The 16260-nt window shown below is 33.7% G+C and overlaps 1 protein-coding gene across 2 annotated transcripts in view; it reads left to right on the top strand.

Annotated features, from left to right (window-relative positions):
- Positions 1–999: 999 nt before the first annotated feature.
- The window catches only part of LOC148951365 (uncharacterized), a 32370-nt gene continuing 17109 nt past the window's right edge, over positions 1000–16260 (top strand). Inside the window, exons 1-4 of one of the 2 annotated variants that reach the window (XM_089090266.1) lie at positions 1000–1210; positions 9847–10011; positions 11331–11495; positions 14327–14491. In XM_089090266.1, the coding sequence (XP_088946392.1) occupies positions 1196–1210; positions 9847–10011; positions 11331–11495; positions 14327–14491 (510 nt within the window). In that variant the 5' untranslated portion in view covers positions 1000–1195. The remainder of the gene's footprint in view (positions 1211–9846; positions 10012–11330; positions 11496–14326; positions 14492–16260) is intronic. The other variant, XM_089090265.1, reaches the window with a different exon arrangement.

Genomic DNA, 16260 nt, shown 5'->3' with positions numbered 1-16260 from the left:
AGCAACTAACGCCCCTTTCACGCTCATCATTTCCTCAAATACATCCAATCAAAATTTTGAGATGGCCATATTGTTTAACATAATTGGTAGTTCTGGAAATTAGGTCTTTGAGGATGACAACCCCCTTCACAGCCCTTAGGGTAAGGGTTTTGATTTATGCCTTGGGGTATATAAGGTTTTTATAGAAAGCGTTGTCATAGAAATTCAAAAAGGGCTCATTCGATTGGAAATTGAAAGGGCTAGTGCCCTTTTTAATAGTCGAAAGTGATTGGAAGGCTTGACATTTTTATTGTAAATATCGATGTGGGTACAATGTGTTATTATTATTTTTTGTTTTTGTTTAGACCAGGGCACTTTCTATAGAAGGATTTGTCGTAGAAACTTATCCCCCTCTCACGCTCACCGTTCCATTTTTCCATTATGTTTAAAAACTCAATGTTGCCTTAAGATTAAATCAAAATGAACTGAGATGGAATTCCTGCTCTTAAAATTTAACCTAATCAAAATAGCGTAAGTGTATCCAAGCTATCAAAGAAAGTAAACAGTAAACATACTGCAATCAAGCTATCAAAGAACAAGCAAACAAGCTATCAAAGAAAGTAAATATACTGCATTGGTTTACTTAAGAGCTATAAGATTGTAAAGTTGATTCTGATTGTTGGATTATTTTCAAATAAACAGTCATAAATCGTTATAAATTCTTAAGTTTTGGGAATAGCAATCTGAAATAAAAAACCGTAAAAAGACCTTCATCAAAACTTTTAAATTCCATAAGCGAAACTCTAATCATCTTTGACCGATTGTGGGCTGATTCTACTTAGTGACAGGATTTACAAAAAGCCAGCGAGGAAAAACTGATCACAGCTGTTACTGCAGAGGGGAAACATAATTGAAGTTAAATAAAAACGTAGCTCTGGTTTTCTTTCACCGCAATCATTTGTTCTTTTGTACCAGTTTTTGGGGCCTTTGCTGGTGCTCACAAAAATTAACGCTGCTTTAGGAAGAAAAGAATTCCAAAGTCAAAATTTTGGAATGAAAGGTGAAGTATGGAATATATCACTGATTTTTTATTGCCCTGTGCCGTAGTAACTCTTGCTCTTATCATGTTCCTTTATTGGTTTCCAAGGGTATCAGAACCCCCACCAATTATCGTGTCATAGATAAGAAGAAGAAATCAGACAAGGTGAAAAATTCGATGTCAAACAACAAGGTGAGCATGGTTTGACTCAAGAAATCAATAAGTTATATATCAACTAAATTATTAGGCATAGGCTATGTTTATTACAAAGTAAAAATCAGACAGGCATTGGCTATAAGTGTAATTGATTCCCATAAGCTTATTAACATAGGCTAGCCTAAGTTTAGCCTATTTGATTTGTAATTAACTGATAATAGCAAATAAAATGGTAAAAATATATGTTAACAGATTATTCAGATACATAAGAAACAAACTTACCTCTATAGTCAGAATTTTATCTTGAATCCAGATTTAGGCTAGTATTCATTTGTGTGTAGCCTATGAGCTTTACCCCCACCCCCTTATGTACAAATATATAGGCTACCTGAATTGGTATATATACAGGTAAGGGTTAAGTTCATTTCCAATGCAAATCAATTTTAAATTTGGATTCAGGATTTACTTCTGACTCTAGGCCTAGAGGTAAGTTAGAACTTTACACCCCCCCCCCCCCATCCACTGATATGTAAATTTAAAGGTCACTGTGAATTTGCATAAATTTGGTTGGAGATAAAGTTCATTTCCAACACAAAGAAATGTGAAATTTAGATTCAGGATGCAATTCTGACTAAAGCCTAGAGGTAATTTTGTTTCTTTGCTATCTGAATAATCTGTTAATTTAAATTTTTTACCAATTAAATAGGGTATGAATTTAGAATTGTGACTCCTGGTCAGGAGACACATTAAGAAAACAATTCTTACTTTTAAATATTTATATTGGTCCTAGTTAACATATTATCCAACAGGAGAACCTTTATGATCAAGTCTTTCCTCTTTTTTCCTTCTTGGTCTAATTTAAAAGAAAAAAATTCAATTTTTGCTATGCTGTGAATGTAATGTGTAAATCTTTTGAAATTGTTCTTATAGATAGTACTCATCCTGGTCATTGTTAATTCCATTTTTTTAATGAGCAGTGGTAAAAATACAATATAAAATAGAATCAGAATGCAATTTTGTTATATAATTTTGATGTGTATAATGATTTTTTTTTAATGACAGAAAAACAATTGTGGCAAAAATAAAAATTAAACAACTATTTGCATAAACAGAGTTGAAAAGAAGTGATTTCAAACACAATTCACAACTTATATAATTTCAATATGCCACTGGATTTTCTTTAAACATGTGCTATGTCATTAACTAACAACAGGTGGGATGAATGCCATCTATAAGAACAATTTATAGCAGCAATTGCAAAAGATTTATGCATTATGTTGACACCATGGCAAAAATTGTAATTTTTTTTGGAAAAAGAAGAAAATACTTGATAATAAAGGTTCTCCCACTGGATAATATGTTAACTAGGATCATTATACATATTTTAAAATAAGAATTGTTTTCTTAACATGTTCCCTTATTTTTACCTTTACCTTAGAGTCACAATTCTAAATTTTTACCTTTAATAGTTCCTAATAAGTAAATGTTTGATAAAATTCTAGTTTAGTTACTTTTCATTATCTTAGAAAGGGGTTAGGTCAGGAAAATGAAACTTTCAGGGATAGATCTACAGACTAAAGTATGGCCTGGGAAGGTGATGTAAAGTACCTACCTCCACTGCTTCTCCTTCTATAGGGCAGTGACCTTTAATGACCTTTAGAATTTTTGGTTTTTTGAAAGTGAACCCTTGCAAAACATATCTTCTACTTAGATAAAAACAAGAAAACTGTTCTAGAGCTTCACAACTTTAAGCAATCCTAATTTCTAAGGTTTCAAAGATCTGCAAATACATTTCTAAAGTTTAGAAAAAACCCATTGATATGGCTTAAAATCCAAGTCAATTAATAGGAATCGCATTTTTCAGGACTAAAACAGAGAAAAAGAAACTGATACCTGAAAATTAAGGTAAAATATTTTCAACTAAGCAAAATTCAAAGACTTAGAAATCCGAAGAGGGTAAACATAGAAGCTTGGTAATACCTTCCCAGAGTATGTTTTTGGCCCTGGATTAAATAGTATGCATTGTATAGAGAGGGGTATAATAGGACCAGTCCGCATCATAAGGAGACATGTTAAGAAAAAAATTCTTACTTCTTACATGCAAATCCTAGTTAACATGTTTCCCTGGGAGAGCACCTTTATCCTCACTATTTTCACTGTTGTACAATTTTTTTCAGCAAAATTATGAAAAATAAACATATAATGATGGCTGATTATTCATCCTCTTGTGTCTGATGACCTTAGGATGTCTTCCTTTGTGTTTATTGATTTATTTAGATGGTTGCTGCTCTTTGTATCTTCTTCAAGAATCTTGTTGTTAGCTTAATTGCCTCAACTGCCAGCTTGCCATCTTCTATCTCACCTAGTAACACAGTTGCACTGAGTGGTTTATTAGTTCTCTTTAGGAATTCTGTTATTTCTTTTGTTTCTGTTCTATGGCATCCAATTAATATAAGATATGTAGTTTCAACATCACCACACTTTACACAATTTTCAATTTTACCTAAGAACTTGGCTTTATATGCCTCAGTGCCAGCATGGATAGATCTCAGTCTAAACATAATACTACTTTCTTCTTTATTAAGTTTTTCATATAGTTCTCTTTCAAATTGAATAATTGTTTTTCTATTTGCCCACCATGTTCCATTTTTGTCTCTCTATTCATTTAGCCTGTCTATTTCAATTTTTCTTGTTATATTTTCAATTGTGCCAATTGTTTTTTGTGTTGTTTCTGTTGTTGGTGCTGCTGATTCTATTGATTTTTTAGTGGCAGTATCAGCTTCTTTGTTTCCTGTTATATTTTTGTGACCAGGTAACCACATAATGGTTACTAATATATTTTTTGGAAGTTGTCAATTCCTGCATTACCCAAAGAGTATTTACTATCTCTCTTGAGGTTTGTTTCATTGATTGTATTGCTTCAATTGCACTCTTGATTCTGAACAGATTAAGATCTTAGCATTATCTGAAGAAATTGACATTAGGTAATTAGCTGCTTTGCTAATAGTAACAACCTCAGCTTCAAATATGGATTGTGAGGGATCTAGTTTGAACATTGCTGGTATGTCAACAGCTGCTCCCACACCTTTGTTGTATGTCAACCCATCTGTATACACCTTTAACTGTTCTTGATATGCTGTCTTCATTAAATGGTTGAATTTGATGTTGTTAAATGTATCTTCTTTTTTAAATTTGTTTGTCAGGTATTTTATGTTTTTATTTGTCTATGCCTAGTGGTAGGTTTTCCAAATGCAACATCTCACTGAAATTAAAACTGATATCCTTTGTTTTCCAGATACTTTCCACTGTTTCTATCATCCATTCTTTATTCCACTTCTGTTTTTGTTAAATGTATAGGCAAGTCCTCTTTTAATAATTAGAGCTTTGCATGGGTGGGATGATTGGGCTAGCCATGTCTTTCTGAAGTACTTCAACAAGTGTTGCTCTCATCAGGTTTTCAGATCAACTATTGTACTTTCAATTAATAAGAAGGAGACAGGTGTTGTACTTCTTGCCCCAAAGGCTATGAGAGATATGAGATATACATTTATTAAAAAAGAAAACAAACACTATTCAACTTTTACATGCCAAGAAAGGCAATAAGCTTGAAAGGGCTATCCTTAATGTACTGTTTTGGATGACTTCCAGTTTATTTAATATACTTTTTGAGGCAATGTTGTAAAAAATTCAGGCATAATCAATCTTTGCTCTAATGTATTTGCTATAGAACTCAAGCATAAATCCTGTATTTGCTCCCCAAGTTAGCTTTGAAAGTATTTTCATGATGTTGAGGTGTCTTATACATGACTGTTTTATTTGCTCCACCATTGGTTAGAGAGATATCTTTTGATCTATCAGACATCCAAGATAAAGATGTTGAGAAACTCTTTCTATTGCTTGATTTTTAAACTTCCATTTTAGATTATTAGTTATTCATTTGTTTGTAATAACCATCATTTTTTTTTTTTTTTGTGGTTAAGAATTCTAAATCTAGATTTTCAGCCCAAAAAGTTAGCTGATTGATTATTTGCTGTAGTTTGGTTATTATTTCTGTTCCTTCATGCCCTGTTAGCCAAAAGCAAATATTGAGGCCTTTATTTCATCATAATTTAGTGGGCTGTTATATTGACTTATATTATAGAAATAGGTCCAAGTGCTGAGCCTTGTGGGACTCCTCTTTTTGATTTTATATGTATATGAGATAGGCAATTTCCTGCTTTTACTTGAGCTGCTCTTTCACACAGATGGTCATAACAAACTGCGATTAGGGGACCCTTTATTCCCAAGCTAATTAATCCATCCAAAATGTGTCTGTCTGATGCTACATAAAATGCTGATTTCACATCCATGAAGACTACTATCATAATTTTGTAGTTCTGTAAGGAATATAAGGTATCACATTGGAGCAGTGCAAAATTATTTGCAGTACTTAAGCCTTTGCAAAAACCCCACTGGAACAGAGGTAGAAATGGTTTGGTTTCCACAATCCAGTTCATTCTGTTTTTTATTAATCTTTTGTAGAGCTTCCCCATTACTGATAATAAAGCTATATACCTCTGATTTTCTAATTTTGTTGGATCTTTATGGGGTTTAGGTAACATGATTGCTACTCCCTTTTTTCATATTTTAGGGAATTCCCCTGATTCCCAACACTTGTTAATTATATGGAGAAGTATTCTTTTCCATTTCTCAGGAAGTTTCTTGATATATTGCAGATATATTTGGTCATTGCCTGGGGCTGTTAATGGTAGGTTTTTAATTGTTATTTCTATCTCATTTTTGGTAAAAGGTTAATTGTAGGGTGCAGTAGTATCAGATGTGTCTTTAGCTGTTTTTCCAGAGGGTTTTTCTTTCAGCTGTTTGGTTTTTGTCTTTTCTGTTTATGACCATTTTGAGATGTTTTGCCCTTTCATTGGCTATTTCTTGACTATCTATGATTTATCTTCCAACTGATTGAATTGGCATGTTATTAATGAAATTCATTGAAATAAATATTAATGAATTTAGGTTTGGTTAGATTAGCTAGATGGCTCTTGGGTGTTGGTTTTATAAATAATTTTCAAGACTTGGAGACAAGACAAAATATGGAAAAATGTGATTGAAAAACAAGGAAAATAGTAAGGATAAAGGTTCTCCCCCCAGGAAAACATGTTTACTAGGATGATTTTGCATATTAAGAAGTAAGAATTTTTTTTTAACATGTCTCCTTATGATGGGGACTGGTCCTAAATTTATACCAAGAGAGGTAGGTATTTCAAAATACCTTCCCAGGCCATAATTTGGTTGGCAGATCCATCCTTGAAAGTTTCATTTTTATAAACTAATCCCTTTCCCAGATAGCAAAAAGTAGCTTAGCTATGCCCCTGGGAAGGTCCTTTACCTTCATTACTTTCCTATTTTTAAAGGTAAGAAAATTGCATATCCTTCAATATATTTCTGTGGGCTAGCTAATTTGTCTTACCATTGAAATACAAAAAACTGGCTAGTGAGAATAAATTGCTGTTTATAGCAGATTCAGGAATGGTAATTATTATTTTTGGTACTTGTTAATTGTGCAATAAACTATTAAGGAGTGAAGTTTGGTGAATACTTATGAAATAAAGCAAAATATGATGATAAAATGTAATAGTTTGAAAACCAATTTGCAGGAATCTTTAAAAGAGCCTGAAACTCCTTGAAAATTATCATAACATATACTATGTATATAACCTATCCTAGGTACCTTTTTTTGCCTCTAAACCCCTAAAAACCAAAGTTTAAATATTGTTTCCAGTGTGAAAACCCCCTGATTCAAAGCAGTTGTCTGTTTGAAATGTTGCTTGTATAGTTTGTTCCCATCACAAATTCTCAGTAGGTTATTGTATAATTGACAAGTACCTTTTTTTCTTTAGTAAAATGTCATTTTGAAAACCAATTTGCAGGAATCTTTAAAAGAGCCTGAAACTCCTTGAAAATGACTTCATGGCAAAACCAATGTCATTTTCAATAGATCTCTAGTTCTTAAAAACAAAAATCTGCCTTATTTTATTCTGACTATAGCCTAGGGGCAAGTTTGAACTTTACAACCCCCCCTCCATCCATTAATATGCAAATTTATAGGCTACTGTGAATTTGCATAAATATGGTTGGGGGTAAAGCTCATTTCCAACACAAAGGAATGTGAAATTTAGATTCAGGATGCAATTCTGACTATAGAGGTAAGTTTGTTTCTTAGCTAGCCTATCTGAATAATCTGTTAATTTAAATTTTTACCAGTAAAATAGTTCCTTCTAGGTAAATGTTTGGTAAAATTCTAGTTTAGTTACTTTTTATTATCTTGGAAAGGGGTTAGGTCAGGAAAATGAAACTTTCAGGAATGGATCTACAGACTAAAGTATGGCCCGGGAAGGTAATGTAAAGTACCTACCTCCACTGCTTCTCCTAGAGGGCAGTGACCTCTGATGACCTTAAAAAATTTTGCTTTTTTTAAGTAAAGCCTTGCAAAACAGGGTACCATCAGATGGCTAACTTGACAGTGTATGTATATACAAATCTTTAAATTAGCCAACTGGCCAACCAGTATTTTAAGCCTAGGAGTCCAGCTGGACAAAAGGGAACATAGGCCTATTAAGAAAACAATTCTTACTCTATAATATGTAGAATAATCCTAGTTAACACATTTTGCAGGGGGAGAGCCTGTCTTCACCTCTTTCCTTGTTTTTTTTCAAAATTTATGAATTTCCTAGAGCCTATATATTCACAGAATATATACCCCCACCCCCCGAATGAGTAAATATATACCTAGAATTGCATCCTTAATCTAAATATAACATCCATTTGCATCACAAATGAACTTTACTCCCATATTAGCCATGTGGTGGATGTCCTTGCAAAACATATCTTCTACTTAGATAAAAACAAGAAAACTGTTCTAGAGCTTCACAACTTTGAGCAATCTTAATTTATGAGGTTTCAAAGATCTGCAAATACATTTCTAAAGTTTATAAAAAAAAAAACCATTGATATGGCTTAAAATTCAAATCAAATAACAGAAATTACATTTTTCAGAACTAAAACAGAAAAAGAAACTGATAACTGAATATTAAAGTAAAATATTTTTAATTCAGCAAATTTCAAAGACCTAGAAATCAGAAGATGGTAAACATGGAAGCTTAGTAATACCTTCCCAGAGTATGTTTTTGTCACTGGATTGAATAGTATGCATTGTATAGAGAGGGGTATAAATTTAAGACCAGTCCCCATCATAAAGAGACATGTTAAGAAAAAACAAATTTTGGATATATATTTGCACATTAGGGGGGGGGGGTAAAGTATAGCGGGTTGGTATGCCTAATGTGTCAGGTACACTTATTGTGCATATTATGCAGTAAGAATTGTTTTCTAACTTCACACTGTCCAATACTTTACCCCCTCCCCTCTCCTAATGTGCAAATATATAGCCCAAATTATATATTTTTGATCTATTCTGTCACTTCTCTTTGTCTTGTCTCATGCTAAGCTGAAATAAACTAACAAAAAAACCAGTTCTGCAATGCGTCAATTAATGAATAACTAGAGCAGTAGGGCATAGATCATATAAGTACTTTTGCTGCTTTAAAGGCAAAATTGTAGCTGTAAAAAAGCTGTTAAGATAAACTTTAAGATAATAGCATAATGTTTATTGGAGAAGGGTTATGGATGAGACAGAAGAGCTTGCACATGAAAGCTATTTTCTACATGGGATTGCAGGAGAAATTTGAATTATCATCGGTGTTGCGTGATCAGTGTAATGCAGTTACTCCTAAGGAAAAGATTTTTTCCAGTAAAATGCTGACTGTAGTGCCAGTTTGGTGTCAACCATAAAATTGTATTTCCAAAAAGTCACATGTTGAAAAAAGTCAAAATCATACTGATAGCAATCCGAAAAGAATTGAGGATTTTTGAAGGAAGAAATTAGTCAACTACAACAGTCATAAGCAGTGCAGTAGCGCTGCCTATGATTTTATGGTCAAAAGTCAAACAGACTTTGAGCTTTAATTTTCAAAACCAGAATGAAGAATCCAAAGAATAGAAAATTTAAATATGAAAGATATCGGATTTTCATTTTTGGGTATCCTTTGGACTTTAATTTCATAACTTAAAAATTACAATCAAAAGAAGAATTTTTTCACCTTTTTTTTGTTTCTGTTCTAAAATTTTATTAAATAATTTAGGTATTATGTTAAGTGTACAAAGGAGATAATAAACCTACCCCTGGTATACCTAACCTAGATAATAAACCTAACTCTCCCTTGATGTAAAGTTACTTCCCCCCCCTGCGGAAACCCCCTACCCCCCAAGAATCCCCTTCAATGGGGAATTGAGTCCATAAATTGAAAAAAATAATGCACTGATTCGTAAACACAGACATCAATGTTTTCAAACGATAATCCCCCCCCCCCCCGACAGTTCTCCTTCATTGGGGAATCAAATTTTTTAAACTTCATGTTTTTCATAATAGGGTTAATCCCAGTTTGAACTTAATGGTCCTTTACCTTACATTTATAACTTTAACTTCTCAATGTAGACCCAAGGATAAAAGAACCAAACATGTTAATCACCTTTTTTTAATGGGCGATGGATCCACCCAATACAGGTTGCTCTTTCAAAAAAGCTGTTTAGTTGCTGCTAATTCAAAGAAATTTTTCTTTCAGTGTTCCGGAGCTCAAAAAGAAAAGAAGAAAAAGGATGCAAAGAAGAAGAAGCAGGAACAAATCCAATCTAAAAGCAAACCTTCCAGCAAGCACGTGAATGTGGGCCTTGCTGAGATTAAAGAAAATATAGAAACTCGTGGAGAAGAATTACTTCAAAAAACAGAAGTAAATATAACAGTCACATATTAAGGAAACAATAATTACCCTATAATATGTAGAATAATCCTAGTTAACACATTTTGCAGGGGGAGAGCCTTTGTCTTCACCTCTTTCCTTGTTTTTCTTCAAAATCTATGAATTTCTTAGAGCCCATATATTCACAGAATATATACCCCCACCCCCCTAATGTGTAAATATATACCTAGAATTGAATCCTCAAACTAAATATAACATCCATTTGCATCACAAATGAACTTTACTCCCATATTAGCCATGTGGTGGATGTCCTTGCAAAACATATCTTCTACTTAGATAAAAACAAGAAAACTGTTCTAGAGCTTCACAACTTTGAGCAATCTTAATTTATGAGGTTTCAAAGATCTGCAAATACATTTCTAAAGTTTAGAAAAAAAAAAACAATTGATATGGCTTAAAATTCAAATCAAATAACAGAAATTACATTTTTCAGAACTAAAACAGAAAAAGAAACTGATAACTGAATATTAAAGTAAAATATTTTCAATTCAGCAAATTTCAAAGACCTAGAAATCAGAAGATGGTAAACATGGAAGCTTAGTAATACCTTCCCAGAGTATGTTTTTGTCACTGGATTGAATAGTATGCATTGTATAGAGAGGGGTATAAATTTAAGACCAGTCCCCATCATAAAGAGACATGTTAAGAAAAAACAAATTTTGGATATATATTTGCACATTAGGGGGGGGGTAAAGTATAGCGGGTTGGTATGCCTAATGTGTCAGGTACACTTATTGTGCATATTATGCAGTAAGAATTGTTTTCTAACTTCACACTTTCCAATACTTTACCCCCACTCCCCTCCTAATGTGCAAATATATAGCCCAAATTATGTATTTTTGATCTATTCTGTCACTTCTCTTTGTCTTGTTTCATGCTAAGCTGAAATAGCAGGAGAAGAAGATCTAGGAGAAGAAATCTACTTTGCCCTCTTAACTGTGAGGGAAAGTTTTATTTAGTCATTATTATTATTATTATTGTTCCTATTATTATTATTATGGTAGAATGGTTGATGAGAGATTGGTTGTAGTTTTTGTTTTGGTTATGTAATTTTTAGTTTTTTTATTTAATTTAATTGTTTTTTGGTAATTTGATTTATTATTTGTTTTAAAAAAAATGTAAGTAGCCACCACTAAAAAAAAAAAAAAAAAAAATAATGTAGACCCAAGGATAAAAGAACCAAACATGTTAATCACCTTTTTGTAATGGGCGATGGATCCACCCAATACAGGTTGCTCTTTCAAAAAAGCTGATTAGTTGCTGCTAATTCAAAGAAATTTTTCTTTCAGTCTTCCGGAGCTCAAAAAGAAAAGAAGAAAAAGGATGCAAAGAAGAAGAAGCAGGAACAAATCCTATCTAAAAGCAAACCTTCCAGCAAGCACGTGAATGTGGGCCTTGCTGAGATTAAAGAAAATATAGAAACTCGTGGAGAAGAATTACTTCAAAAAACAGAAGTAAATATAACAGTCACATATTAAGGAAACAATTCTTACTCTATAATATGTAGAATAATCCTAGTTAACATTAAATAATTTAGGTATTATGTTAAGTGTACAAAGGAGATAATAAACCTACCCCTGGTATTGGTAAAAAAGTTTTGAAAAATTTAAACAAAACAAGTGTATGTATTTAAATAAAATGATGAGTGTTCAAAATAGTAGAAAGACGAAACAAATGAATTAGAAATTAGCAAATACTACCAGAAGTTTTATTTTTACAAGGATTTACATTGGAGTATCGCTCATTCTCCTTCTCTGATGCTTTTTCTATGTCTTCATCCTTACTAAGGAGGAGGGTGGGGGGCTTCACTCCCACCTTAACTTGTATATATTTAAAATGCTAATGTAAAATATTTAAATTGCCACTGCAGCATCACGAATAAACCATAAAGAAAACTTTCCTTTTTTCATTTAAAACTTTCATTTTAAGTAACTTTCCTTTAGACCATCCTCGGATGATGGTCTTGAGAGATCGGAGGTTAGATTTTAGATCAATCAGGTTTATAGTCGAAGGCAAGTAATAATTAAAAGAAAAGTTTGATGTTTCTAATTTAGTATATCTAATTTATAACTGTCATAATGTTTAGAATACACTATCCAACAAGGAGTTAACTTCCTATCTACTTGAATATTTAAACTTTTGAAGAAACTACTGTAAAGACTTTTATTGGATACTAGTTTACCCGTCACGAGTTTCTATGATCTAAAAATACAGAAATCTGAGGAAATGTCCTCTAATCGGGAAACTCCAACCTCTACAGAAAATTCCTCCCTGCGTATTAATAATGATTGTATTTTTAAAATTAAAAGTCTTTACAAAATTCCCCCATGAACAACTCTCCCTTGATGTAAAGTTACTCCCCCCCCCCTGTGGAAACCCCCTACCCCCCAAGAATCTCCTTCGATGGGGAATTGAGTCCATAAATTGAAAAAAATAATGCACTGATTCGTAAACACAGACATCAATGTTTTCAAACGAAAATCCCCCCCCCCCCCCCGACAGTTCTCCTTCATTGGGGAATCAAATTTTTTAAACTTCATGTTTTTCATAATAGGGTTAATCCCACCTTGAACTTAATGGTCCTTTACCTTACATTTATAACTTTAACTTCTCAAATTTACTAGTTACTACATTAACTTCTCAAAGTTTCTTGGCAACCGGATGAACAATGTAACTTTTCTTTCAGTTAGCTAGGCTACTTCACCAAAAACATGACTGGGTAACGATTTGCTGTTTTTTCTTCTTCTTTTTTTCATTTTTTTGTCTTCTTTGTTTATATGTGTCAATACAAAAAGTTCCATTACTTATATGTAGTCGCATTTTACGTTAAGGTAAAATTTTCAGTATAGATGATTATTTCTATGCCCTGTTCCGTCTAATTCTACCTCTCTTTTTTCTTCTTTAAAAGGCTGAACAGGCTTAGAAATGTAGTTGCTGACGTTTACTATGGCCTTTTGATGCTAGTCTAACTAGTTTACAGTCGGTTTGTTTATTCCAAGTCAGCACCAACTCGACAGAATCTGGTATCATCCCATTTGAATTGTATTAGATTTGGTACATGAGGACTTTCCCATTGAGATAATTAAACATTGCATTAATAGCTATTTTGTACTTTTTAGAATTTAGTCTGTTATTATATAAAAGTTGGCTAGCTTCGGTTTGTTGGCCAAATCATTATGAGCTGCTAATATAAAATTACTACAAACTAAAAAAAAAGGGGGGGGTGGATCATGTATGATTTATTCAAACACAAAAATTAAATGCAGGCTTACGAGCCAAGGGAAATTTTTAAGACCCATAATATACATGCCACCTGTAACTGACGTAGCCTACACTTAATGGATCTATATCAGCTAAAAGACCGCATATGCCGTAAGATTTCCCCCTAAAATAGTACTTTATGTATTGTCCATCCATGTGATAATGGGTCAAATGCAAAATCCAAATTTTAAACGTGTGTGTGGAATTCCACAATATCTCATCCTATTTTCATGTTGATTATTTTTCTATCTCTTATTTTTTTTTTTTTTTTTTGTATTTGTAAAATTTTTGAAATAATAAGTTCGCGACTTGCTGTAGATTTACGACTTTACGGCCCTTATATCTACTAATTTGTCTGTAGCGCTTCACCATTTCGTTTGGACGAAACTTTAGAGAAGCTGCAATTTGTTGGATAAGTACTTTCCGCCCTGAAATGCATCTTTCATGTGCTTGAAGGACAAGACGTTTTTAGCCCTCGACCCCTATCCCAAGTTGAAATTCAGGGTCTACTTTGCCCTCTTAACTGCAAGGGCAAGTTTTATTTAGTCATTATTATTATTATCATGATAGAATGGTTGATGAGAGATTGATTGTAGTTTTATTTTGGTCATATAATCTATTTATTTTTATTTAATTTAATTTTTTTTTGGTAATTTGATTTATTATTTGTTTTAAAAAAAATGTAAGTAGCCGCCCCTTTGCAAGTACTTTTTTGTATCTTTTTTGGGATGGTTATTAGTTTTTTGTTTTACAACTCACTGACATTCCTAATTAGCAGCATTATATGAGCCATCAAATGACCTGTGTACACTCTATGACTTGGCCCAGGATCTGTTATTTAGGCCTCACTAAAAAAAAAAAAAAAAAAAAAAAAAAAAAAAAAAAAAAAAAATGTAGACCCAAGGATAAAAGAACCAAACATGTTAATCACCTTTTTGTAATGGGCGATGGATCCACCCAATACAGGTTGCTCTTTCAAAAAAGCTGTTTAGTTGCTGCTAATTCAAAGAAATTTTTCTTTCAGTCTTCCGGAGCTCAAAAAGAAAAGAAGAAAAAGGATGCAAAGAAGAAGAAGCAGGAACAAATCCTATCTAAAAGCAAACCTTCCAGCAAGCACGTGAATGTGGGCCTTGCTGAGATTAAAGAAAATATAGAAACTCGTGGAGAAGAATTACTTCAAAAAACAGAAGTAAATATAACAGTCACATATTAAGGAAACAATAATTAAACATATTAGGGAAACTATAAGGAAACATATTAAGGAAACTTGGTTAAGTGCTGCAAATACCAACAAAAAAACATTTACTTGAGCTACTGGCAATTGAATATCGTCTTCTTCCGTGACTATTAGGTGAAGATTATGTCCTTTGCCAATTAACCTTTTCACTGAATCATGGCATTTTTTGCAGTTACTGAATAGTGTAGGATCCAGCTCAGATGCGTAAGCTCTTCTGGCTGGGTAACGTAGAGCAACGACTTTGTTGTGCAGTCGAGCATCATGCGACTGCCCCCGCTGTTTGATAAGGGGTTTAATCTTAGGTGTGATCCACGGTCGGTTAGTATAAGATCGATAGACTGTTTTTGTTGGAAAGTGTTCCTTTTATTTTTCGTACAAGACGGAGTTGAAAAGCTGATCTTCTCGTCAAGATTCTGCTCATTTATGATTTCTGGGAAAATATGTTTGCTGATCCAGCGTCTGAAAGAACAAAATATTTGACTCAGTGGTGGGAAGCACGACAAACTGTGTTCGTGTCGGTCTTTTTGTCGGAGCTTTTGCTTATCAAAGAACAGTAAAGTGATCAGATTTTCCTAGTGCACTCAAACAGACTGGGTATACACCGACGGTGTAAAACTCGTCGGAATTAGTCAGGATCAGGTCCAATGTTTTTCACAGGCTATATGGGTCGGAGATTTTACAACTTGCTTAAGTCCGAGGCTGTGAGCCAAGTACTGATTGTTAGTTTGGTTAAAATCGCCACACACAACGATGGCCGGACAACTGAATTTGGTGAGGCAATAGTCTACTCCTTTCTGGAGGTGCAAAACCAGTTCTTTACGATTTCTGGCGCTCTCGGGGTAGTAAACTACCACTAAAATAATGCAAGAGAAATGGCGAGGTAGTGACTTGGGCTTTGTGTAAATCAATAGAGACTCTTGGTCTGAATATTATAGTTTGACCAAGACCCTATAGGTACTATCGTTCCGGCATAAAATAGCAATGCCACCCCGTTGGCTGTTGATGAATGTTTCTTCTCTTTTTAAATATATTGGGGCTAAGCCAGCGCCTGAGCAATTTTGTTCAGTCACATTCCAGCATTCGGTAATTGCAGCAATAGCTATGTTATTGTGACGCAGGACAGTTTCAAGTTCATCCATTTTGTTAGAGAGGGATCGGGTGTTACAGAGTAACAAATTGGGCATTACTCTCTTCAGAAAATGTGGTTGAGGTCTTAGTACTGGTGGTGGGCAATAGGTATAGTTGATAGGTGAACTAGAAGCTGCCGGAAGGAGTAAAGGTGGGAGCTCCGTGTGTCGAATCGAGACAATGCTCTGGTAGGCTGAAGGGCATCGGTTGTTGTGTGCGCGAGTGTCTCTCAGTCATAATAACAGATATTGGTAGACAATCAAGGAGTTTTCGCCTTCTGGCCTTAACGCCTGCTCTACGTCCACGCTGTTTTTTATGTCTCCTTTTACGCGCAGTGTGGGAATACTCTGCTTCAGATTGCAATAAGTCCAGCGAACTTAAAACCGCTAGTATAGATGGCGCCAAAACGGTTGAATTTAATTTGCTAAGTGATTTTAGCCGAATAATCTCAGCGGAGGCTTCAATCTGCCTGATCATGGTAGCTAAAACTAGCACGAAAATCACTGAAAAAGTATGGTTTTCACTGTATGGTTATCACTGAAAAATATGGTTTTCTTTTCACAAAAAAACTGACTTTTTAGTCCATTCCTAGG

The sequence above is a fragment of the Artemia sp. Qi Xiang Cuo genome, chromosome 6, assembly GCF_049724085.1.
Source record: "Artemia sp. Qi Xiang Cuo chromosome 6, ASM4972408v1, whole genome shotgun sequence".
NCBI lineage: Eukaryota > Metazoa > Arthropoda > Branchiopoda > Anostraca > Artemiidae > Artemia > Artemia sp. Qi Xiang Cuo.
Note: the sequence above shows the minus strand (reverse complement) of the source record. Positions and strands in the feature narration are given on the sequence as shown.